Below are 26402 nucleotides of genomic sequence, written 5' to 3' on the forward strand. Positions count from 1 at the left end.
AAAGCCGCTTTACAACACAAGCCTACGTCCTTGGTTCACATTGTTGCTTTAGTACAGACACTTTCTGACGTGATTTCTATTGCTAAACTACTCTTCCTCACCTGACCAGTTATTTGAATCAGGTTGTTGTTTTAATTATTACTCTTACAATTTCCTTCCTAGTCTACAAAGCAAGATAAAAACAAGAGAACAATATGGAAAGGTCTGAACTTTATTTCAAATTTGCTGATCTCACTGGTTTTCTCTAATTCTAACTTGAAATAATTCACAACTTCATTTCAAGCTACTGAAGCATGAAAGAAATCTCGTCCACAACAAAATCTGGAAGCTTTATTTCCTCAGTGCGTGGTGAAGTATAAAATTAAGGCCCAGGTACTCAATCAAGATAAGGTTGTATGACTACATCTTTCTTCATTTGGGAGACCGACACTGATATAAAAAGGCCAATAGCTACAGAACCACATAAAGAATATAGTCACCAAACACCTCAGTTGGGTCACATTATTCCATACACACACACAAGTGATTCCAAATATAACATATATATTGGGTCTCACCAATTTCTCCTTCTTGTCCAGGCTTAGGAATGCTTATGGAACTTTTGGTCTCCATTTCAAGTTTCTTCCTAGTGTCGCCCCTCTTTCCAACTATATGCCTATAATATAAAGGAAATTAATTAACGTAAGTCAAAATGTACAAGAATAAAGAACTCCATCATGTTTAAATCATACGTGGCCACAGACACTCCCTCAAAGAAAAGTGCTTCAGTAAAAACTCAGTATCTGTAGGGGAAATTACAAATCATACAGCTTTATAGAACATACTGCATTACACTCATTGGCAAAATGATATCCTACAGCCAATTCAACCACATAGAAAGAATAACTATGCTCAATGCCTGCTTGCGTCTCAAAACTATATTCAGAGACTTCCCTCGTGGTGCAGTGGTTAAGAAGCCGCCTGCCAATGCAGGGGACACGGGTTCGAGCCCTGGTCCAGGAAGATCCTACATGCCGCGGAGCACCTAAGCCCGTGCGCCACAACTACTGAGCCTGAGCTCTAGAGCCCGCGAGCCACAACTACTGAAGCCCACGCGCCACAACTACTGAAGCCCACGTGCCTAGAGCCCATGCTCCACAACAAGAGAAGCCACCGCAACGAAAAGTAGCCCCTGCTCACCACAACTAGAGGAAGCCCACGCGCATCAACAAAGACCTAACGCAGCCAAAAATAAATAAATAAATAAATAAAACAAAAAAAACTATATTCAAAATCTGGGTCTGCGGTTCAGTGAAAGGAAAGCTGGCACAGTCTCACAGGGCACTTGAATGGGTCTACAGTTTGAAGGGGGAAAACCTTGTTCTCTTAGAGAGCAAATTAACTACATTATGAGTTCATCCTAAGGGAATTATCCTTGATTAATTAAATAAAGGTAAAGAGCTTAGCAAAGAGCAGGGTTCACCAGTCAGGACAGATTCAAGCACAGAGGGTAAAGAGGTAATCCTCAGGTTGAATTCAAACACACAGGCATGTTTTGTTTGGGAGATTTCACCTAAAAATTGGGAAATTTTACCTAAAAACATAGATTTCTAAGTTCTTTTGAAAAATTGGGAGATCTGACTACTCATGGCAAAAATAGGCTGGAACATGAGCTCGTTCCTAAAAATGGAACATGAGCTCATCACAAACCCTGTCCCTCCCTACTGTCTTTCACTGACTGCACCTCAATCATCTGCTGGCTCATTTGCATTACTTGCCTGGGCCTCCTAGCATAAATAATTCTGACAATCCAAGGTTATCTTCTGAAACCAACCGATAGTAATTAGATGTGTTAAAGCAAATGAGACTACCAGATCCCAGGAGAAAAGTTTCAGGGTCTATAAAGCACTAAGAGACCATCACAGGACCATGAAGTTAAGAGATAAAGCTTCCTCATCAAAAGTATTTCAGCTTCTATGATTTCAATTACAGTATCCAACAGCACGGGTGACTATGTCTAAAACTCTGCATTTGTTTTTTACATGGGGATAACCAAGCCCGGTTATTTCCATTAAGATCTACTGCAGTAAGCCAGTTTTTTATAAAACAAGATGTTTAGAAGAGGACGAGAACTCCACAATTTCCATGTGGTTTTTCTCTGTGTTGGGCTAGGGATTGTGCAGCACCAACTCCATCAGGCCTTTGCCTTTCCAGGCCTTATCAACAAGGGGAGCTTTCAACCAGGCTCCTGTTTGTTAGCACATGGCTAGTGGACAAACTTACCGTAAGTAGTTGGCTCAAAGTGTTATTAATAGTCCAGGCACCTTAGGGAAGTGGTTGAGGTTAAAGACGCTTTAGAATCAAACCTTGGGCAAGTCATTTAACCACTCTAAGCCTATTTCCTCACTTATAAAAATGGAGTGAATAATACCTAAGTAACATAAGGTTGTTTTAAGGATTAAATGTGATCATTTATAAAAGGGCTTCCTAGTGACTGACACATAGCTCAGTACAGCCCATGCCATCCTCATTAAGCCCATGATGGCATCCTTCCAGTTAAGAGTACCAGACCCAGAAGAGGTTTACATGGGAAGTCTAAAACACTCACTACAATAAAACAGATACGCAGTGAAAGGGTGACTCCTTTATTGAATATGTAAGAGAAAATTCCTGCCAGATCAAGTGGTTCTCAATCTTGGCTACAAACTGGAATCAACTGGGGGCTATAAAAACTAATGATGCCTAGGTTCAGCTCCCAGAGATTTGGACTCAACTGGTCTGGGGTACACCTGGGCATCAGGGATTTTTAAAGCTCCCCAGGAGCTTTAAATGTGCACCTGAAGTTGAGAACCACTGTATTAGATCCAGTCCGTGGACACGTGTATCACCACTAGGCTTTGATTATAAATTACTCTGGTCAAGTAATCTCTTCCTTGATCCAAATAACCTTCATAAATGATTCATAAGAAAGAAATCTTCCTTGTATGACAATAATTTCTCAATAAGACAGGAAGGGAGGGAGGGAGGAAGGAGTCTTCTTAGTAAATATTGTCTATTAATCAGGATTTAGCTGAACCAATACCTAATCTAAATTGCAAGTCATCTGGAACAAAATGAGTACTTAGAATATATAGAATTCAAAAGGTCATCAAGTTAGAATCAGATATTTAAGGAATCTTTACACACCTTAGCAGTAGCAAATATATACATTAAGGAAGACATGTTGCATTGATTTTATCAGGAACCTGAGCCACAACTTTCTAAAATCATGTTTCTTAGAAGAAAATGTCACTGGAACCTGAGAGGAAAGTGAGCTATCAGGATTAACATTTGGTTTCGCATTCAGCCACATTCCATAAGAATTTCATCCTTAATAGGTGTTTCAGGAGATTCTCAAGGTTGACAAAAATGAAACTACTTGCCTCTTGGAACTTAAAGGTATATGATTCCATATTTGTAGATCTCCTCTCATAGAGGATCAAGGACAGACTTTATTCATCTGGTACAACACAGAAAAAAAATCTATGACTTCCCAGACCAGCCTATCTCCAGAGGCACAAGCCCAAAAGAAGCCAGTCAGCCACATAAGCTAACCGTATTAGTGGTTAATAAGAGACAGAATGTGGTCCATCATGCAAGCAAGCAAGCACAGACTGAAGTGATGGCAAAGCTTCCAAGCAATTTACATATAATGATAACTCTGGAAAAAGCGTATCAGTATTTGACAAGCGTTGGAGAATAACAGGACATATTCCTACCTTCAAGAAGCTTCCCATCTAGTGGGAAAAATATCAAATAGCACACAAATAAACATAAGACTGAGAAATGCTACAAAGGAAAAGTAGAGGGTGTTATGAAAACATATAGTAGGGTAATCAATGTGGCAGTGGGGATGTCGGTGTCAAAGCAAGCTTCCCTGAGGAAGGAGAATAAAACTAGCTAAGGAACAGGAGAGATTAATAAAAGGCAAAGGGAACAGCATATGCCAAGGCTCAAAGGCAGGAAGGAACACACACAGCACATGTGAAGAACTGAAGAAAACCAGTTAAGCTTAAGTGCGAAGCCAGGGAAACAGTGGTGTGAAATGAGACTGAAAAATCAAGGCTGGCTAACTCATGTTCAAGATTTTGGCCACTGCTCTAATGGAAGAGAATTCCGTCTTCAGAGGAAGGATGTTAATGGATTTCAAGCAAAGGTGGTAAAATAATCAGGTTTGCCTTTTAAAAAGATCATTCCACCCTCAATGTGAAGAACTGATTGGAAGAGAGAGCAAGAATCAATGTGGAGAGACCAGTAAGTAGGCAACTTGAAGTAATTCACAGACGAGGCAGCAGGGTGGCTATAAAGAAAGAGATAAGTAGATTCAAAAGATATTTAAGAAGCAAAATCAACAGGACTTGGTGACACATGTGAAATGATGAAACTGATCTACAATCAGTCCTTAGAAATTCTAGGACATTAAACACTAAACCATTTTATCACTAGTAATCAAGCATTGCAATAAGTGTGGAAAAGAGAAGAATCCACTTCCTGCTATGTTTCCTAGAAATGCCTTCCCATGAAGTTGCCGGGGGCCTCACTCACTTGTAGAGCAGGCTGGGGGCCTTCACAGTACACCGGAAACCTTGCGGGGTCTGCACCACCTCATAGGCTTCACAGGACTCTTCTGCACATTCCACGAGACCTGTACAGAAATGGTAACATCTCGCTCAGAGCTGCTGCTCTATGGACAACAGTCTGCTTTCTCCCCAGCTGTCCAACCACTCTCGAGGTCTAAAAAAAGCAATACACACACACACAAAAAACAGCCATACACTTTACACTACAGAACACTGCTCTGATATTCCTTCTGACCTGCTCTTAGAAGAAAAATAAAGAATAAAAAACACATGACTATTTTAAATCTTCCAATCTTGGAACCATGGAAAAGGAGTACTTACATACCACTATTTAACTGTTTTCTCCCAGAAAGCTAAGACAGTAAAATTTTTTGTACTGTTTTTTCTTTTGGAGACGTGTTTCATGTAACAAAAAATTCATCCTCTTAAAATGTACAACTCAGTGGTTTTTAGTATTAAAACACAAAATCACTTCAGTGAATGAGGTAGGAGTGATACTGGAGAACTTACTCCATACAGCCAAGACAAAGAGAAAGGAGGAGGGTGAAATAAAGGGGCTCAAGGCCCCAAGGCAAAAGGGAAACAGTGGGGAGGACCAAGGGGAAGACTATTCCCCAAGGCTTAGGGCCTAATGGAAAAGCTTACAAACCAAAAGGAAAAGGAAGCAGAGAACCTGAAAGGCCCTGTTTGTGCATTAAACCCAAGTCCAAGTTAATCAGCCTGAAAATATTGCCCATCTCAACAGTTTAGTTTACTTCTTAAAAATTATCCCTATTTGGGACTTCCCTGATGGCGCAGTGGTTGAGAGTCCGCCTGCCGATGCAGGGGACACTGGTTCGTGCCCCGATCCAGGAAGATCCCACATGCCGCAGAGCGGCTGGGCCCGTGAGCCATGGCCACTGAGCCTGCACATCCGGAGCCTGTGCTCCACAACGGGAGAGGCCACAATAGTGAGAGGCCTGTGTACCGAAAAAAAAAAAAAATTATCCCTATTTTAAATAGTAATAATGTTGGTTGTGTATTTGAAACTGCCTGTATATGACTGTAAAGAAGAAAAGAAAAAATACAACACAACAATTATAATAACAACAGCTAACACTGGGCACATGTTCATTTATTTCAATAATTTATAGAAATTACTTCATAGCTTTACAGATAAAAGAACTTCATTTTGCCACAGATTATTAATGATTAATATTAATAATTAACTAAAATTACCCCATATTACATTTAAGCCTCTGCACAAAGATGAGACACAACCTGATGTATGAACTGAGAACACCTCATCAAACTCATCTGTCCCCTCAGACATCAACACAAAGGGAGCTATGAGAGGCCAAACATCTCAAATTTCAGTGCTCACACAGAAATACACTGAAACAAAGAATTGCTTCTACAATACGGAGAACATTTTACTTCTAATCTGACCAAAGATCAACCAGGATTACCTTGATAACAGTCATCATCTTCGTCTTCATGTTGATAAGTCTGCTCTTGGATGGGATTCTTCCTGTAAACCCGTCCACCAATTCTTATAAGCTGTGGACGCAGAACTTCCATGATACTTTCTCCAAACAAGTCCTGTGGAATACTGAAAAATAAACCATCACCTTACCTTTTGTTTTAATCATAAATAAAACCCTACCTCTATTACATGGATCTTTATGTAGGCCTAACAGGACATAATTGGGCATCAGTTCACAGTACATCCTAAGCAAAAGCAGCATTGTTTCCACTAGATTTCCCGTATCTAGAAGCTGTTTTAAATCAATTGCTGCATTTTCCACTACACTACTCCACTCCTGGCATACTCTAGATAGTAATTTGTAAGCTACTCTGCATTCCCCCCAAAAATGATTAAAAGATACTGAGCCCATCCATGACTTTGAAAGAGAGAAGAGAGATCTCTTCATTACTTTAACCTAAAGGGAGTAAAATGCAACCTTCTGTGCTTATCTAAACATTTGCAAAGTGTCTTACCCTCATTATTCAGCACGACCTTTAAGAGAATTAGGGATGTTAAAACACTTATCCTCAAGGGGAGGACAAAAAAAACCCTAAATTCTTTTAGAGGTGCTAGAAATATATACCCAACAATTAGATCCAGTTGCCTATCAAAGTTAAAATATGACTTAACCAACATGGTTCTCTAAACCAACACATTGCTGAGGGGAGGAATCCGATTTCCGTAGGTCACTGCTCAAAAACTGTACATCACTCACAGAGAAGCCAAGTTTCCAGTCACCATTTAATGAATCAGTAATTTAGGAAACAAAGGTTCCTTACGGGTTAGCTGTGGTTATGTTTAACCAGTGTCCCTACCACGTATGTTAGATGGTCTTGAAGCCCAAAATAACTTAATAGAGTTCCCCCCCGCAAAAAAAGAGTTCCACCCCCAAAAATCAATCCTTACTAAATACACTAATGCTCAATCCAACCTCAGCCAAGTAAGTCACTTTAATTGGTAATTTGCTTACAGAACCAAGAGGAGATTTCATGTTGTGAGAAATAACAATATAAAAGGTAAACAGACTTGAATGTCGGAAGAGGGGGCATAATTAGCAATGGTTTAATGACATTATACCCTAGTGCCCAATTTCCCAGGACCTCTCACACACACAAAAAAACTCTCCACAAAAACAGACTTTAATGTTAAGGTCGGGCCTCAGCCTGAGCTCTGGGGGGAGGAAACCCTTCATCTGCCTTTCCTATACGGCCCTGGGGTACGAGACTGCTCATTAGGAATGACGGGAAAATAACCAATTTCACCCTGCTTCGCGGTGGTTTGGAGAGACAAAGAGAGAGAGAGAGGAAAGCAGAAGGCCTGCAATGTCGTGGGGGAAGATGAAACCCTGAATCATAAAAGCGAGCAAAATAAAACGAGTACGTCAAAGGGAGCGAAGAGAAACTGGCTCCGCTGCGGTAGGAAAACCTCCGCAAGCACAGCAGGCGAAAGACCCGAAGGCCTCTTCGAGAACGCGTTCCCTGCACCTCTCCGCCCCGACCACGCCCATCATTGCACGGGCACGCGTACGCCGCGGCCTCGAGCACGCCGCCGCCCTCGTCGCAGTAAACGCGGCCGCTCCGGTTGGCCTTGGGGGCGGGGCTGTAGAGGAACGTGCTAAAGCCGCAGAGGTAAGTGGTCGAGGGCTCAGGGACCCTCGGGAGCTTGGTGGAAAGGGAGTTGATCCCTGGGATCCTACCTGCAGGGACTAGTAAAATGGAGAAAGTAGGTGGAGAAACAGGAGCCTGCCGCAGAGGGCGTGTAAGACGCAATTTCCTCAGGCCGCACCAGACTAGTGCGCATGCGGACCGAAGGGTGGCGCCTGCGCAGTGGGGCGGCGCCGATGTCGCCCCCTGGGGACCGGGGTGGGGGGGTGAGGCTTGGAGTTAGCTTGGGAACCGCTGGCATTCTGACCCCTCCGCTCTTCTGCCCCTTTCTTTCCACCCGACCTGTTTTTAGCTGCAGCATCTTTTTGAATGGTAATTCAGCTCTTTGGAATGATTTCTTAATGGAGTTTAATGATTGCCTGTAATAATTTGCCATTGTACCAGGGTACTTCCTTCAGCGTCTTTTTGATACGGAGACTTTTTCAAAAGGAAGGATTCTTTTTAAGAACATAAGCTTGTATCTGCTAGGAAGGAAGGTAGTTTATGAATACGAGGTCATCCCTATCATACATGAAGTAAATGTGTTGATCATCTTATCACTGTGAACACAACCATGCTGTGTCTCCCCAAATAGCATTGCTCTCCTATAAGAATCTCTACTGCCAATAGTTCTGACTTCCTTGATAGGGTCAAATACTTCATCATCAGTATTTAAACGTTCAACAGAATTTTACCTAGCACCTACCTTAGGCTTGGCAGCCTAATGGGAGAAACAGTTGTGTAAATAGATCTGCAGAATAAGGAAGAAAAAGAAAACGGTAATGGACCAGCCCTCATGACACCAAGCTTCTCTATCCCCTGCATAACCTTTGCTGAGCTGCTAGCTCTGTGTTCTGTTATTTGTTCGTCATTCATTCAGGAAACATTGTGATCCAGGTTCTGTGCTAGGCTTTGAGGGTAGAAAGACAACACTTTCCCCTTTTCCTAAGAAAGGGGTTCTTCCTAAGATCTTGAACCTTAAAATGAAAATGTGGAGTGCATTTTCCCTCTCCCTGAGCAGGCCCTTTCTCCTCTAGGAGTCATTTGACATTGACACTCTATGTCAAATGGAAACAATTAGGACTTTTCCCATGAGTAAGTGTGTTGAAACGTAAGTATGAAAAACTGGGATCTGCAGAGGAAAAAAAAGATTCAGGAGTAAATATCCATCAGTGATTTTGGGTAGCTAATATTAAGTATTTACTGTGCCTATAACTGTTCCAAATGCTTTAGTTATATTAACCTTCCTGACGCCTCTGGTGTAGGTACTATCATTATCCCCATTTCAGAGATGAGGCAACTGAGAAGCAGAGAGGTTAAGTGATTTGTCCAAAGTCATACAGCAAGTTAAGTAAAAAAACCAGGACATGAAACCAGGCCAAGAGGCTTCAGAGTCTTGAGCTCTTAACCAGTATGCTATTTTACCTCTCAAATAGCACATGACATGCCAATAAAGCCATTGCTTAAAAAATGGCACGGCAAATAAGCTTAAAGTCCCTACACCTCAGTTTTGTTTTGTCATCTGTAAAATGGGAGAATCGGATTAGATGACCTTTAAGGAATCTTGTGATTCCTGTGAAATGTTTAACTCATTTAGCAAACATTTATTTAAATCAGCAGCTACTTAGTATAGGCCAAGCATAATGTTTGGTTCTGGTGATCAGAATGCCTGCCTTCATAGAGAAGTTACAAACTAGTGTTTATTGTTGGTCTCACTTTAACTCCTGTTACCACCTGCTGGTAGCATGCAAAATTTAACCTAATCTTTAAAGCTGGAAATTACTTAGGTGTATCTTTCCACCTCAGCAGAAAACTCCTTATTTATGTTAAAGTTAGTGCTAATTCTGCACTCTACTTTTCAACCTTGGCTGTTTTGTGTATTTTTTTTTTATATATCTTCTAATTCCTGTACCTTGTTTTAAAAAATAAATTTATTTATTTTATTTTTGGCTGCGCTGGGTCTTCGTTGCTGCACGCAGGCTTTCTCTAGTTGCGTTGAGTAGGCTTCTCACCACGGTGGCTTCTCTTGTTGCGGAGCATGGACTCTAGGCACGTGGGCTTCAGTAGTTGTGGCACGTGGGCTCAGTAGTTGTGGCTCAAGGGCTCTAGAGCGCAGGCTCAGTAGTTGTGGTGCACGGGCTTACTTACTCCATGGCATGTGGTATCTTCCTGGACCAGGGCTCAAACCCATGTCCCCTGCATAGGCAGGTGGATTCTTAACCACTGTGCTATCAGGGAAGCCCTGTTTTTTGTATTGAATGATAGTAGTTCTGAGTTTGCAGGAAGACTACAGTATTCTTTTTAGAAAACATAAACTTTTTAGAATCTTTTGTAAATGTGTAGTATAAGCTTCTGTTTTGAACTTTTTTAAGGAGTCGTGTATTCGGTACAGATTTTTCTCATTTACATTTGGACTTTCTGATTTTTTGATGCGACATATTAAACACTCACCATTCCTCTAATTCCTAATAGGCCTTGAATTCTAAGATCATTCCTGAACTATTAATATTTTGTTCCAGTTTTGGGTCGCCACCAAGTGATCAATTTGGGTATTACATTTGAATGAAAAAGTTGTGGGGGTTTTTTGTTTGGGGTTTTTTTTTTTAATGAAAGGGCCAATATGTATTTCCTAACCAATTCCCCTTCCTTAGGAACAGAACACACTGTTATTCTGGAATTTTATTTGGAAAATTTTATAAGTGAATTTCTTGGTGTGGCTGGGTCAGGATGTGTCCAAGACAAACTATCCTATGAGGCATGGTTGTTTTATCCTCATATAATTCATTTCCTCAGTTAAATTGCTACCTTGGCACTGCTGTATCACCACTTCATAACGCATAAATCACCCACAGTCAATCCCAAGTGACATAAACAGTTTGCTAATGGTAGAAAGTAGTGTTTCGAGTAGAAAAACTAAGAATAAACATATTTTCACTTAAAATCCTGAGTGACATTTTGGCCTGAGGCATCAATAAAAGATTGTGGAGTACAGAGGGTAGAAAAAATTGGAGCTAATTCTTGACTAAACTGTATGCTGGCTTTTATGGCAGCTAGAACGAAATGTTGTCAATCTCACTAACATAAACTTGCCAATTGCTGTTTTTCTTTCTCTGTAGTGCAGTGAGAATTCTACTAGAGAGGAAATGGCTGCCTCTTCATCATCCTCCTCAGCCGGTGGGGTCAGTGGAAGTTCTGTCACTGGATCTGGTTTCAGTGTCTCAGACCTTGCCCCACCACGGAAAGCCCTTTTCACCTACCCCAAAGGAGCTGGAGAGATGTTAGAAGGTGATCTCATGCTGCTTTTTGCTGAATAATTGGATTCAGACCTGCTATGCATATTAATTGTAAGGAAGCTATTAAGTGGATTGGAGACAAGTTTGCCCTGATTTCAGCTCCACATTTCATTTCTTGTCCCCATTTCAAAATAATATCTTTAAAACATAAATCTTTCTCTAGAATCAGAATTTTGGAGCTGAAAAAGACTTTGGAAATCAAGGAGGTCATCTAGAGTTATTTAGACCCAGAAAAGATAAAGTAATTTGACCATGTGAAAGGACAAAGTCAGCACTGGAACCAGGAATTCTGTTGACCTCCTGCTCCAGTTTGCTTTATCGTGGCACCAGTCTGCTTCCCTATGGTTGGTAGGTTTGATATATTTTTTTCTAATATAATTCATCGACAGATAGATTAAGAGATTCTGAGAGGAAATAAAAACCAATTTACTACTCTTGTATGTGAAGATGACTCTCCTGGCCCACTGCAGGACAGTGCTGTGTGGTTTTTCTAGCACTAGAGCTGGATTTGCATCAAATCTTCCCCAATCTTATTCAGCACACATTTGCAAACTGGCTGGCCAAGATCGGGGCACAGGCTGTAAGCATGAAACAGCATTGGTACCTAGAATTTATCAGATTCATGTCATTTTAGGATCTGGACCAATAAATTCTTAATAGGGAGCATAACAATCACCAGAAGAGCTTATTTAAAGTGTACCTTTCTTGGGCTTCCCTGGTGGCGCAGTGGTTGAGAATCTGCCTGCCAATGCAGGGGACACGGGTTCGAGCCCTGGTCTGGGAAGATCCCACATGCCGCGGAGCAATTAGGCCCGTGAGCCACAGCTACTGAGCCTGCGCGTCTAGAGCCTGTGCTCCGCAACAAGAGAGGCTGCGATAGTGAGAGGCCCGCATACCGCGATGAAGAGTGGCCCCTGCTTGCCGCAACTAGAGAAAGCCCTCACACAGAAACGAAGACCCAACACAGCCAAAAATAAATAAATAAAATACTGAATACATAACTACTTTAAAAAATAATAATAATAAAATAAAGTGTACGTTTCTGGCTCACCTTAGAGATTCCAAATCAGTGTAGGTTACAGCATAGGAATCTCCATTTTGACCAACATCCAGGGAATTCTCATGAAAATGGTCCTTAACTGTTAAACTGTTCATCATACCTTGAAAAAAATTAGCAAAGAACCTATCAAGGATTCAAAATCTACTTGATTCTAGCACATCTGTGCTTAATTATATATTGATATTTTTTGCTTTAAATATTGCAAATTTCAGTAAGTATATTTAAAAATCTGGAAATGTCTGAGAAAGGTACAAACTGTAGTTAAGAGTCGGCTTTTTGGGGTAATCTTTATTCATTTATATCAGGTATAATAAAAAGCAGAGGTTTGGATTAAGCCAGGACAAACAGAAGAATCATTTGTTACAGGAAAACATGGGAAGACTGGAACCATAAGGCTTTTTAGAATTGGTTCAAGTCATGATTAGTAGACAGTCAGTTAGTGATACATCTGAGGCGTGTGCACTTCTGTCTTTGCCCTTTTGTTTTCTTCAATTGTGTTAACTGAATACTCAAGCGAGCATCACTGAGTCTGGAGGTAGCGAATATTTGGTGCCTTGTTTCCCATATTTGGCGCTAAAAATAAATTATGACTTCAGTTATATGCAGCAGAAACCTGGTATTAAGGAAGCTTCCCACAAAACAAACCAGAAGTTGGAGGAACTTAAATTACTTAATGAGTTTTGTAGCAGCAGAAGAGGAATCATTGTTTAACAATGGACCCTAAGATTGAAGTCATTTAAATTCTAGCTACAGGAGGAATTTAATACAGGAGGTACCTCCTTGGTCTCAAAGCTATCAGCATTCTTTGTCAGTGTACACCAGATTACTTGGAAACACTAAAGAAGAAAGGCTTCTAAAATTACTCTAAATGTTGATATTCTAACAAGTTATAGTTCCATCCACTTCTATTCCATCCCATTATGCTTCATGGGGGACTGTGTTGCCTTTCTATTGTAAAATGAATTTAAATTAAGTTTAAATTCACAGTGCACAGTTTTGATTCTCTTCCTCGGGTTTAAAGTTTCACCTACATTTTAAAGCTGCTTACATTTAAGGACACACTATGAAAACTTAGAGATGGTAGTCCTTGAACTATCCTGGTCAAATGAAGAATGTTAAATTGAAAAGAGTACCCTTAAATGTGAGTTAATAAGGATGCTAGTTTGGAAGCATCATCTACCATGTTTATAGGTGATACTATTATGCAAGTAATCTAACACACATGAACCTGACCATTTTTCTTACGGTAGTTTAATTGAATACAGGCAAAGCTTGTTTTGTTGGGCTTCGCAGAAACTGTGTTTTTTCTTTTACAAATTGAAGGTTTGTGGCAACCTTGCCTTGAACAAGTCTGTTGGCGCCATTTTTTCAACAGCACTTACTTGGTGTCTCTGTGTCACATTTTGGTAATTCTCACAATATTTCAAACGCCCCATCAGCAGAAAGATTACAATTCACTGAAGGCTCAATGATGGTTAGCATTTTTTAGCAATAAAGTATTTTTTAATTAAGGTACATACATTGTTTTTTTAGAGATAATGCTATTGCACACTTAATAGACTACAGTGTGGTATAAACATAACTTTTCTATGCAATGGAAAACCAAAAAATTAGTGTGACTTGCTTTACTGCAGTTGTCTGGAACCAAGCCCACAATATCTCTGAGATATGCCTGTATGAAAATAGAGAAGGAATAGTTGCCTCTTCAGAGTAAGGAACAAAAGCAATTAGGAATCAAGGTTGAATGCTGTCTATAATCTTAACAGGTTAATCTGATCTTGCGTCCTCCTAAATCTAGGATAATAAACCCAAATAACCTGTACTTAACCTTGTGAATTAACTTTTTTGTGTACCTGCTGTCTGATAACAGACATCTCACATAAGCAGTATACTGTACAGGACTTTTCAGCATTCCCGTGCCCTTGGCTAGGATTGTTCTCACCCAGTTATTAGTAAGCAAATTAGAGACTGCCTTCCAGCCCAAAAGTGGCTGAATTTTAGTAACATTGTAGGCCACTGAAGCATAAATTATCTGCCATTGTCTATTTTCCTGCTGTGAGGTAATATTCTTTTAAATGAATTTGTTAGCATCCTATTTATTGGAGTTGGCAGTGGTGTTAGATTTGGACAATTTACTGAACTTTTCACCATTTATAACCTTTACTTGTCCCTTAAGAGGAAAGCTGATGTATTGCTACTTGGTGTGTTAACAAAGGGTTTGATTACAATTTCTAAATGGAAGACAGATTGCGCCAGGCTGACTCCTCTGGAGAAATTCCAGGCTTTAGATTGGTACAGATATCACATCTAATAGGATGTGGCTAAGAAGCAGTAGACTTTGTGGTTAATACAGAGCTGCAAATCAGCAAAAGTGTGTTCCGTAGACATATAGAGTGGAAAAGTGATATGCAGGTGCCTTTTTGAAAGATTAGCTTACATCCTTTTGCTTTGAAGTTCATTACCAAGGGAAATATGCAAATGTTATAATTTAAGCATTTATCCTAATAACACCTGTGATTAAATGTAAGTGGGAGGTAGCACTTGCAAGAGCTTCCAAACAATCTTGGCCTGTTCCTAACAGAATCCCCGCTGCCTTGCGTGAGATCCTAAAGTTCAGGATCAAACCACCTGAGAAGTGAGCTCTAATTCTCCATGCTTTGCTCCTCCTAAAATAAAACAAATTATAATTTGATCCTTTAAGCAAGGGTATGAGTGCTGGCATATTTACACAAAAGAGGCATAATAAATTGCATCATTAGTGTCAAATGTTCACACAGTCCCTCTTCCTATAGTGGGATTCATAGTTATTTTCTGGCCATTGCCCTTATCTAAAAAACTCAGTAATATCATTAGCTTACCTAGATCTTTAAACTGGACAGCCAGTATAATATTTAGTTAATTGAAAATAAAAAACTTTTTGCTCAATTTAGATGATATGCTCACAAATGACTTACATTCAGCCAGAGGGATGGGGGTGGGAGAAAAGAATAGAATCATATCCCATGTAGCACAGTATTTAGAAAAGAGGTTGGGTTTAAAGAATAACACTCACCCCAAAGTCTACCTCACTATATGAAAGAAATTATATTTTTGAAATATACAATATGTGTATATCAATACATAATATATTTTCATACATAGGTATGGAAATAATTATATTTTTGCATCAGTTTTTTTTTTTTTTTTTTGGTGATACGCGGGCCTCTCACCATAGTGGCCTCTCCCGTTGCTGAGCACAGGCTCCGTATGCGCAGGCTCAACAACTCGGGCCCAGCCAACGCGGGCCCAGCCGCTCCACGGCATGTGGGATCTTCGCGGACCGGGGCATGAACCCGTGTCGCCTGCGTCGGCAGGCGGACTCTCAACCACTGCGCCACCAGGGAAGCCCTTTGCATCAGTTTTGAAGATAATATTAGAAGCCCTCTTGGTTGTATATTCAAGCTATTTGGATACAGTATCTATAGTTTTTCTTATTTTTTTTTACCATGAGCTTCTGAAATAAGGTCTGCCTTGTGTGGAACTCAGCATGAAGTCAGGATGTGTTAGTCCTATCTCCTTGTCACTTAATACCTGGCTGACGCACCAACCCATGATTGATGAGTGAGTGTGTGACACCCAGTAGTGCTGGCATGAACTACTGCCTAAAAAAAGACAGCTGTGTCCCCTCCCTCCGTTTGTTTTAGGATTTTTGCAGTAAGATCTCTTCACCGATTGGTTTCAGCTACCCCTTTAAAAGTCACATTTTCCTACATGAGTTCTTTGTCTTTGGGGGTATGTTTTGCTGTATCAGCCCTTGCCTGACAAGGAAAAACATGAACTAGCTTATGTTTCACAGTCATCTTTCAAGTACTGGGGTGACTGAGTTAGCTACCTTCTTGTAGCCAGTTCTTGGCACCAGTACAATGCTAGGTTCTGAAGTTGCACCATACCCTTATGGCCATGCAAATTGCAGTGTTTTGATTCAGTTGGAAAATCAAGGTTACAGTTGGTGTTTACAGAATGAAGCTTCCCAGCAGTGTTTTGTGATGGCCATAGTGATGTAATTTGAAATATAAAATATCAACAATAGCTATTTTTCCTCAGCTTTACTTTTTATTTATTTATTTATTTTTTGCGGTATGCGGGCTTCTCACTGTTGTGGCCTCTCCCGTTGCCTAGCACAGGCTCACAGGCCCAGCCGCTCCACGACATGTGGGATCCTCCCAAACCGGGGCACGAACCCGCATCCCCTGCATCGGCAGGCAGACTCTCAACCACTGTGCCACCAGGGAAGCCCCAGCTTTACTTTTTAGAATGAAAATGATTAAGGGTTCTGGTGCACCTTTGTATTTTGAAAGCACGGGAGCCACATGGCCAAATGTGTCAGCTGTCAGTGTTTGCTTGACATACACAATAGGAGAACATTAAGAAATTGTCAGGTTAGCATGGGGGAAATGTTGACCAGGACATCGAACTGGGGTTTCTTGTTTTTGTTTTTTTAACACTATTTTTAAACTCTTTTAACAAGTGGAGGGACTATTTTAATATTCTAGGTATAGAAGAAGTAGCTTTTATAACACAACTGTGTTAATTCTAAGGGAAATAGAAGCCCTCTTTGTAAACACTAAAAACTAGACCCCGAATGTAAAAGCAGGGAAAAGAATGGATATGTTTACTAGGTTTATCAGGCACCATGAGATTAAAATGGATTAGAGCAGATTAAAACTTTTCCTCTTCTCTTTGTAGATGGGTCTGAGAGATTCCTCTGTGAATCCGTTTTCAGCTATCAAGTGGCATCTACGCTTAAACAGGTGAAACATGGTAAGCACATGAGTGTTGTGTACTTAACTATGAGAATAAATTTATTGGGGGGTGTGAGGGGGACTTAGAAAGGTCAGAGTGCTCTAACAAAAACTCAGCAAGGCTATTTAAGTGGACGTTCCAAATTACCTGCAGACAAGAACATTCTGCGGTCTTAATCCAGACATAATGTCCACATTGAGGCTTAAAGTTGAAGTCAAAGGGGTTAGTTTTCTAGGGGAGTTAATGCTTCCTACTCCGCTTGTATTGCTTTTTCCTCTCCTTTCTGAAACCTTCTTTTACTGTTGTACTCCATTGGTTACCATCATTATCTGCATCTTTAGGTATTTATGTAATACCTCTTGGTCTAACTGGACTCTTAAGATCCTGGTAGCACCTTTTCTGTTCCATCATCCCTCACCAGGTCTTCATTTATGCATCAGGGAGCTCTGTTCCCCCACCAAACCAGACCATTTCTCCATAGACAGCATAATGTTGCGGGGGGGAAAGCTGCAATTGCCTGTAACCCTAGGTTTTTAGTATACAGATCACAAATTTAGTACACAAATGGAATGGAGGATAAGTACTACTTTTTTTCTTTTAAGATTAAGTCTTCTTACCAACATAGGGTAAGACCCCATTACTAGAATCTTGAGGGGGAAATCCTTTCAGAAATTATTTTTAAATCAGCCATCATGTTGTTGGTTGATATATTATCTCCTTGATTCTTTACAGATCAGCAGGTTGCTCGGATGGAAAAACTAGCTGGTCTGGTAGAAGAGCTGGAGGCAGATGAGTGGCGATTTAAACCCATCGAGCAGCTGCTGGGGTTCACACCCTCTTCAGGTTGACCTTGCCTGGACAGTCACCTCTGGGGCACAGCAAGTGCAGGTCCAGTGAAGAACTTTTCTTACAGCTTACATAGCCATCCAGAGATTCACAGCTCCATCACTGAATTGTTAATTCACATCCATACTTGGTTTCTCTGTATCTATCCACAAGCAACAAATACTTAAATGTGTGATCTTACAAGGAGATTTTTTGTTTTATTTGTTTTAAAAAGTATTGAGAATCAGATTTAGGCAACTGGCATCACAGAACCAAGAGGTTTGGGTTTAAGAGAGATTTATAAAACTTCACAAGCCAGGACACATGCCAGAATTGGCCAACAGAATGGCATCCCTCCTGTCAATTCACGCAGTTCCTAGAATCCTCACCAGTCAAGTCCGAGGTCAGGATCTGGAGTTATAAAATACAGCATTTCTGACCTAAAACCGTTCTTTTTGCAGATGAATGTGATTTCAACTCAGGACCTGTCCAAATTAGGAATTTTTTAAGGTTTGGGATTTTTTTTCTATTTTTAGACATCTAATTCTATAGATTCTATCTTTTTCTAACCTCCTCTAGGCATGCCAAATGCTGACAAAAAGAATTGCTTTTTGAATGTTGAAGTTCTGGTAAAAATAAAGCAGTGAGCAAAATCCTTTTAAACACAGAAATCCTGAGTTCATCTTCTTGGTGGGCTCAGGCAATTCTGTAGCAAATAAATCCTTTGAAAGAGCTCCAAATTGGTTTCTTTATCCTTTCAAAGCCTCAGGGATTTGGGATAGGGGAAAGAGGTCAAATTACTTTTTCTAAGAAGGGAATCTAAAAACCATTTCTCCTAAGCAAGTGGTAGGTTTGCTTTCTCTCAGGGATATTTGTCTTTTTAGAAGTATATGAATTTATCATCAATATCTGAGTAGGTTTTTTACCATGAAAAGGAAAAACCTGGAAAGCTAAGAGGTGTCTTTTGTTTTCCCTCATGGGACCCCAGGGTCCACACTGCACAGTTAGGAGAATCATTTATTAAATTGTATGCAAATTTTGCCTCAGACAGCATTTGCCTTTCTCCTCATTAATAACTTGTACCTGACCTGCTTAGAGTTGGTTAATTATGAATAAATAAGATCCCGGTAGCAATTGGCCTTAATATCAGGAGTTCAGACTGTTTTAACACCTAGTATATAACAGGCAGGTGGTGACCTCATTGCGTCGGAAAGGAATCTGAGCACAGGGAAGTTAAAGACCTGCTCATGGCCACGTAGCCCAGACAGAAGAAGATCTTGGCACTTAGAATAGATTGCAGTTGATTGACAATTCAGCCCACTAACCTTGTCTCTGAAGCACATCAGAACCCAAAAATTACCAGTCCTCAAACTCACCTATTTCCATATTAATACTTCTTAACCTAAACTAGTTACATATTTGAAAGCCATTGAGTTTCCTAACATCGTCCTTTTTGGCATCAACCATCTTTATGATTACCAAAGGAAAAATTTAAAATACCTAGTCTGCAATAAACCTTTAAATCATATTTTCAGTGACAGTTCAGAAGCAATCAGTAACTTTCTCTCATTTGATTTATGTAACTGTACAGCACAAACGCTGTATTACCTCATCGTTACCCTTTGGTATTTGAACTTACAGAATTTTTTCCTCGGGCTTCCCTGGTGGCGCAGTGGTTAAGAATCCGCCTGCCAATGCAGGGGACATGGGTTCAAGCGCTGGTCCGGGAAGATCCCACATGACGCGGAGCAACTAAGCCCGTGTGCCGCAACTACTGAGCCTGCGCTCTGGAGCCCGCGAGCCACAACTACTGAAGCCCGCGCACCTAGAGCCTGTGCTCCACAACAGGAGAGGCCACTGCAATGAGCGGCCTATGCACCACAGTGAGGAGTGGCCCCCACTCGCGGCAACTGGAGAAGGCCCGCGTGCAGCAACGAGGACGTGATGCAGCCATAAATAACTAACTAAACAAGTAAATAAATTAATTAATTTATTTAAAAAAAAAAAGAAGGAGCCTGCTGCAAATACCAGTATCTGGTATAGCCAAGCAATGAACTGACAAGGGTGGAGAAGGCCTTCGGATTTTACCAAGGAAATTGTTGGTGACCTTGTCTCAAGAGCAGCCACCTTAGTGATACAGTGGGGGCAGAGCCAGACTGCTGTGGCTGGGAGGGTGAGTGGAAGGTGAAAATATGGGGCCAAATCTAGGCAACACCTTTAAGAAGTTCAGTGGGAAGCAGAGGCAAAAATGGGGGACAAAGAGGGTGATGGTTAAAGTAGGACACATAGTCAAGACATTTGTTCTGGGGATAAGGTCAAAGAGAGAGGGCATAACTGAGGGTGTAAGGTCCCTGAGGAAGTGGAAGGGATGGGACCCAGAGCCCAGGTGGAGTGATTACCCTTAGAGGGAAGGAGGGCAAAAGGATAGTGCTGATGCACGTAAATGTGTAGGTGAGGTGGCAGGAAGTCCCATCAGATGGCTTCTATGTTGTCTGTGATGGAGGAGGCAAATTGGTGTATGGCCTGCGGCAGGGGCAGGACAAAGCGGGAACAGTGGGCTTGGGAATGGTCCCTGTGAAGAATGGGAGGGAGCTGACCAGGGTCGGAGGATTGCCAAGCACATTCAGGGGCCATTTCCAGTTTGAGTCCCTGAATTTGCAATGGCACCAATTGTTGGGGAAGTATACCAGCAGCTCCTAGCAGCCTGGCAGTAGGAATGGAAAAAATGAATAGTTGGTGGTTACAGTCTTACACGGTAAGGGCAAGGGGGTAAGCAAATTGTTGGTCTAGGGCTAGCAAGGGAGGAAGTGAAAACAAGAAGAGGTTGCCAGAGAGAAATTAGAAGGGTCAGACAGTTCTTTCTTTTTTTTTTTTTGCGGTACGCAGGCCTCTCACTGCTGTGGCCTCTCCCGTTGCGGAGCACAGGCTCCAGACGCGCAGGCTCAGCGGCCATGGCTCACGGGCGCAGCCACTCCGCGGCATGTGGGATCTTCCCAGACCGGGGCATGATCCCGTGTCCCCTGCATCGACAGGCGGACTCTCAACCACTGCGCCACCAGGGAAGCCCGAGTCAGACATTTCTTGAGGGCCTACTATGTCTCTGGTAATATGTAGGCAATAGAAATACAAAGATGGAGCAATAGTTCCCAAACCTAGCTGTGCCTCAGAACCAAGCTTAATAAAAATACTCCCTGGCCTCATTCCTGGGGTCCAATAGGTCTATGACTGGGGGTCTCGTGTGACCCTCCTGCAGCCAGTTTTGGAAACCACTTGGACCAATGAAAAAGCAGACAAGTAGACATATGGAATCTATACAGCACCATAACTCCATGACTCTGGTCTATATGGGGTGCTGTGGAAGCCAAGAAGTCTTGGAGGTGAGAAAGAAGGGGAGATAACAAGGAAACTTTCCTAGAGAAGGTGAGCCTGGGCCTGAGCATGACTGCTCAATTGGGGTTAGAGGGGAATAAGCCAGAGAACGATTCCAAGTACAGGGAATAGCACGTGCATAGGCAGGGCCGCATTCATGGAACTCCAAGTTATTTGGTGTGGCTGGAGCTGAGCATGTAAACAGGGGAGGGGTGCGACCTCTCAGGAGAAGGAAGCAAGAACCAGATTGTTTTAAGCCTCATTCACCATGCTCTACTTTCCATCAAAAGAGCATTTCTCTGACACGGACAGGGTACACCTAAGAAAAAGGCCAAGAATCCTGACTTTTACAATAAATAACTTAGGAAGCAGGCTCCTCAAGACCTGGAAGGGTTAGACCCTTAGGCTGGTATAGCATCAGAGGTGATCTTTACAGACCACTAGGCAGTACTGTTCACAGTATTTTTGCTCTGGCTGGAAAGTAAATATTTACGGATTTGTATTTATTTACTTATTTTTAGGGAAAGGCAGATGTTCTAAGCTCAGAATTATTGAAGGAGCCTCCCTTCTGGGCTCTGAGCCAAACCAGGATAAGAGGCAGCTTGAAGGGATCAAATATAAGGTATACGGACATTGCGGAGAGATGTTTTTCCCCCCAAATGGTTTCTCCTCCTTCCTTCCCTGGCCCTGAAGGCCTGAAGTAAAATCCCACACCCTCTCTCCCCCTCCTTGTTCTCAGAAATCTCCAGGCATATATTTGAAGATAAACCACACAAGCATGGGCATTTCATCTGTTTAGCAAACCCAAAGGTCACGTTCGGGGGCTGTTGAAGTCAGACTCTACCCACGTAACTTTCTGAAGAGTCTCCAAAATATAGTAAATCTGGAATCTTCTGTGAAGTCAGGGCAACTTGGCTCTCCAACATAATGCCTAGAGGACAACCTAGGACTTTGTATCCTGGACCAGTTTCACTGCCCAGAGAAGACTCAAGGCTCATTCTGTGATCCTGCTTCAATGCCCAAGGCTAGAGTGCTTTTTGAAAGCACTCCTGATTGTGAAAAGGAAAATCAGACTCTCCCAGCCAGCCTGAGATTGCAGCTGGAGGACCAGGTGCTATGGCCCCCAGAGACCTATGGACTTAGGAGCCAGGAAGAAAGCAGGACATTGAGCCAGGAAGAAAGCAGGACATCATCCCCATGCCATCTCTCAGTACAGTGGAGTATTCATTCCGAGAGCTAGAAAAGCAGCAGAAGGGGGGATGGAGGACCAAGGAGGAGGGCAGCGCCTTGTTGTCTGGGAGCATAAGCTCTGGCTGCGCCTGTAGTTAAGCCTTATCCACTATGCTGCAGCCAAGGGGCATCCTTATTAGGCAAATAGGAAAGCAGGGCCTTAGCCTCAGAGTTCTGCAGCTCTTCATGACCCCGGGGATCACTGAGTCCAAGGACAGAGAAACCATCTCCCATTCTGAGCCTCTGCAGTCTCTTTTGAGTCCTGCTGGCTCTGTGGCCAAAATGAACTTTCCATGAAAAAGAGTTAGGCTCCTGGAAGGTGCCAATTTAATACTCTTCAATTTAAAAGCTGCCAAGGGGGATGGGTAAGGCTTCAGTAATTAAGGCATGAGTGACCATGAGGGCCTGGGCTCAGCACCCACACCTCTCATTTTGGCACAGAAGCTCTCAGGGTAGGTACAAGTCATACCCAGGCACTGGGGACTCATCATGGTTAATATATAGTGAGGAGTAACTATATGTGGGGCATTGTGCTAAGTACTTCACACACATGATGTCATTTGCTCACTGGGAGAGGGCAATAGAAAGGCCATGTGGGGCAGAAGAAACCACCAAGGGATGGCAGGAAAGAATCCCATAGACTAAGAGCTGAAGGGCCTTAGCAACTGTATTCATTTGAGCTAGGGCTGCCATAAGAGCCTACTAGGGCAGCCATAACAAAGTACACAGACTGAGCAGCTTAAACAGAAACTTAATAGTCTCACAGTTCTGAGGTCTAGAAGTCCAAGATCAAGATGTCACCGTGGTTGGTTCCTGCTGGAGGCTGTGCAGGAAGGGATCTGTTCCAGGCCTCTCTCCTTGGCTTGCAGATGACCGTCTTCTCCCAGTGTCTCTTTACATCATCATCACTCTATGCATGTGTCTGTGTCCAAATTTCCCCTTTTTATAAAGATACCAGTCATATTAGATTAGGGTTCACCCTACTGAACCTCACTTTAACTCAACTACCTCTATTGAGTTCTATCCCCAAATAAGATCACATTCTAAGGTACTGAAGTTAAGACTTCAACATGTAAATTTTGAGGAGCGACACAATTCCACCTGTAACAGCAATGATGTCTAACCAAATCCTCTACTTTTATAAATGAGGGTATTGAAGCCTTGAGTAGGAAAGTGACTTGCACAGGGTCACACAGCAAATTGGAAAAACTAAGACTAGAACCCAGGTCTTTGGGGGCTGCCAGTTTTGTGCAGATTTCCCTGGAGTAGCAGCACTGCCAGCTTTGGGAAGCTCCTTCTCCAAGAAAGGAATCCCTGAGCTTGGATAAGTATGGGCAGCATCCAGTCGAATCTCTTTATAGGCATGGGGTGAGGACACACGAAAACTCTCTTACAAACCAATATTTGGGAAAAGACTCTGAAATGCCAGAGTGGAAGGAGCCCTATTAATAGAGCTTAATATAAGCACTGGGGTTTATTTTCAATGGCCAGGCCCCTCATTAAGGAGGCAGATACGTGGTGTGTTATAAAAGAAGAGCTTTGCTCCTTACTTGTAACCCCCAGTAGCACAGGGAGCCAGAGTACGGCTGGATGCTGGCTGCTCACAGACTCTCCCCGACTGTTCACTCTCTCCGGGCTTGTCTCTGCCTCAAGGCTGGCATCTGGCCTCCATACCTGGCCATTCTGCAGTCAGTTGTGAGAACTCACTAAGAAAACTCTTTTGAAAGTCTCACGCAACGTGCAGGAGCAACATGGGTTTAAGAGCCTTGTTCTCGCAGCTTCAAAAACGAGTAGGCAAAAATTGAGATTGAATATAGTATGGAAGTGTGGGTGACACCAAACCGCAGATGAGTTGATAGGCTGCGGGGAAGGAAGTGAAAAGTTCACCTTGTCCTTCCCTGTAACGGAGGGCTGTTGGTTTTGCAGAGGTTTGCTTTTAAAAAATTTTTTCATTCAATAAAAATAGCTCGGTGGGACAACACATTATAGCATTCGTGGAAATAAAAACTAGGAACCACATCATAGGATGTTCTGCTCCAAACTTGGCCCTGGTTCCCCAGGCAGCTCCCAGTTCCTTTTGATTTATGCAGCAGCCGTGGAGGCCCTCACCCCATCCCAGGTGGGGCCTGGACTTCAGGGAGGAAGGGAGGAGGTGGTCCAGAGGCATCAGCTGTTTCCCTGCTCATGAGCCAAGACCCTCGCCTCAGCTAGAAACTCAGCTTTGTCCCCTGTGTCTGCCTTCCGCACTGTGAAAAGTTTCCATCACAAAGGGCTGATTCAGGAAACCAAGGTTAGAGGCAAACGGTCTTATTTGAAAATGGTGAAGGCCAGCCAGGCTTTGGGCTTCCTGCATTGATTGCTCTCCTGGGGCCTGGGACCAGCCCACCAGGGTGGGGCGGGCAGCTCTGCAGGTTACAGGATGTGAAAGTGGGGACTGAGGTTAGGAAAAAGAATAAAAGGCTAGGACCAGAACACACCCAGCAGAAGGCCATGTGCAGTTCTCCTCTTCAGGGCTTCCTGTGGGTACACTGAGAACATTGTGTTCTGGCTGTGAACTTACCCGGCTGAGCCGGCTCCAGACTCCGCCCCTGGGTCCTAGTGCTGCCTCTCGCTAGCCTTGGCCTTAGGTCACCTGCACCGTGTAAAGCCCACTGAAGGACCCCAGGAGGCCACTTCCATTGTGCCCTCCCTACTGGGTGAGACTCCAGTGACCAGAGTGTGGGCACTTACCTTCCCATTCATCCTGAATCATCTTCGACTTGCTTGGCACTGTCATGTAATAGCATCTCATGTTCCTCATGACAAAACCTCCTTCAGATGACAAAACTGAGGCTCTGGGAAATTGGGAGGAACAACCAAGGTCAGTAATTCAAGGTTTTTGGACCCAGATCTCCTGACACTTTAGGGATAACTATTTAAAGACCAGCACTTCAAACCCTTGAAATGAATGTAAGCCTTTACCTTCAAAGTTTCTCTCCAGATGAATTTGACAGTAAGGTGATTTCTTAACGAATTCTCCAAAACAGCTAAAAGCTCTGGCATGTGGTGTAGAGCTGACCAGAGGGAACTGGAGAGCCCAGTGCTCTCTCTGCCCTGTGCCTCAGCTCCCTGGACCTGCCACCAGAAGCCTATGTGCAGCCCCACACTAGGCTTGGATTGTTCTGGGCCTGGGTAGGGTCCTGAAACTCAGAGGCAGATGCTGGGCCCCAGCCCAAGTAGCCAAGAATCAATGGGCCAGAAGAGAGGGAAAGGGACTCAGGAAGGGGGTTGAACTCTCTGGTTAGAAGAGATTTTTGCAGTTTTTAAACTGGCTTCTGGATCATCAATTCCTCTACTAGACGGTGAGCCTCTTTTTCCAAGTCATCTTTGTATCCTGTGGGTGTGCTTGCCCTTGATAAACGGTTGTTGAATGACCTGAGTAGAAGTCACTCACCGGAAGGCCTTGCCTGTAGCCATGGATCACAGTCTTTCCCAACTGCACATTGAGACCTACTGTGTACTAAGTAAGCAATGATCGATAAAGGGCACACAGTTGCTAAAAACAAATGTACAAACAAAGGAAAGGCAGCCATGGTGTCTACCCCTCCTAGAGATCACAGTCTAGTGGAAAGAAAGGCATTCAATAAGCAAGAACAATCCCTAGGTGGAGTCCTGAGTGCTGTGGGTGAGCACAGAGCAGGGAGACCTAAGAACATTGGGGGCCCAGGAAAGTCCTCGAGGGAGAGCTCTTCAAACTGAGAATCAAAGGGAAGTTAGGAATTAGCCAGACAGAGGAGCCTGGGAAAAGGAGCTTCAAGCAAAGGTAACAGTGCTTGTGAAGACGTGGAATTTAGAGATCAGGTGGCTCATTGATAGAACTGAGAAAAGTCTTCTATGTCTTCTGAACCCCACCAGTGGGAAATCTAGTTCTCACTCCAGGGGAGAACCCAGGCATTGTTATTGTCCATAAAAAAGGTATCCTACTACTTCTCTGTGGCCTTCCCCTAGGCCCTAGACTCCAAACCAGAGGAATCCTAAAAGCTGACTGGGATATATTTGAGGCAGGAAGGCCATGAGTGTGGCCAGAAGGGGCAGGTACTAGTTCAGGCACTGGGA

General features: G+C 42.7%; 2 protein-coding genes across 3 annotated transcripts in view; one reads left to right on the forward strand and one right to left on the reverse strand.

Annotated features, from left to right (window-relative positions):
- ASCC1 (activating signal cointegrator 1 complex subunit 1) overlaps nt 1-6183 on the reverse strand; it is a gene marked incomplete at its 3' end in the record, with an annotated part of 83109 nt that extends 76926 nt beyond the window's left edge. The window contains exons 1-3 of one of the 2 annotated variants that reach the window (XM_079706223.1): nt 6047-6183; nt 4564-4663; nt 558-655 (exon numbers count right to left, since the gene is read on the reverse strand). In XM_079706223.1, the coding sequence (XP_079562349.1) occupies nt 558-655; nt 4564-4663; nt 6047-6158 (310 nt within the window). In that variant the 5' untranslated portion in view covers nt 6159-6183. The remainder of the gene's footprint in view (nt 1-557; nt 656-4563; nt 4664-6046) is intronic. The other variant, XM_079706224.1, reaches the window with a different exon arrangement.
- Nucleotides 6184-7673: 1490 nt separating this feature from the next.
- ANAPC16 (anaphase promoting complex subunit 16) lies at nt 7674-17906 on the forward strand. The gene is made up of 4 exons (XM_079697389.1): nt 7674-7733; nt 10865-11033; nt 16827-16901; nt 17616-17906. The coding sequence occupies exons 2-4, from the start codon at nt 10892-10894 to the stop codon at nt 17729-17731; spliced, it is 333 nt and encodes a 110-aa protein (XP_079553515.1). The 5' UTR covers nt 7674-7733; nt 10865-10891; the 3' UTR covers nt 17732-17906.
- Nucleotides 17907-26402: the final 8496 nt, after the last annotated feature.

Source organism: Hyperoodon ampullatus, assembly GCF_949752795.1.
Source record: "Hyperoodon ampullatus genome assembly, chromosome: 1".
Classification (NCBI taxonomy): domain Eukaryota; kingdom Metazoa; phylum Chordata; class Mammalia; order Artiodactyla; family Ziphiidae; genus Hyperoodon; species Hyperoodon ampullatus.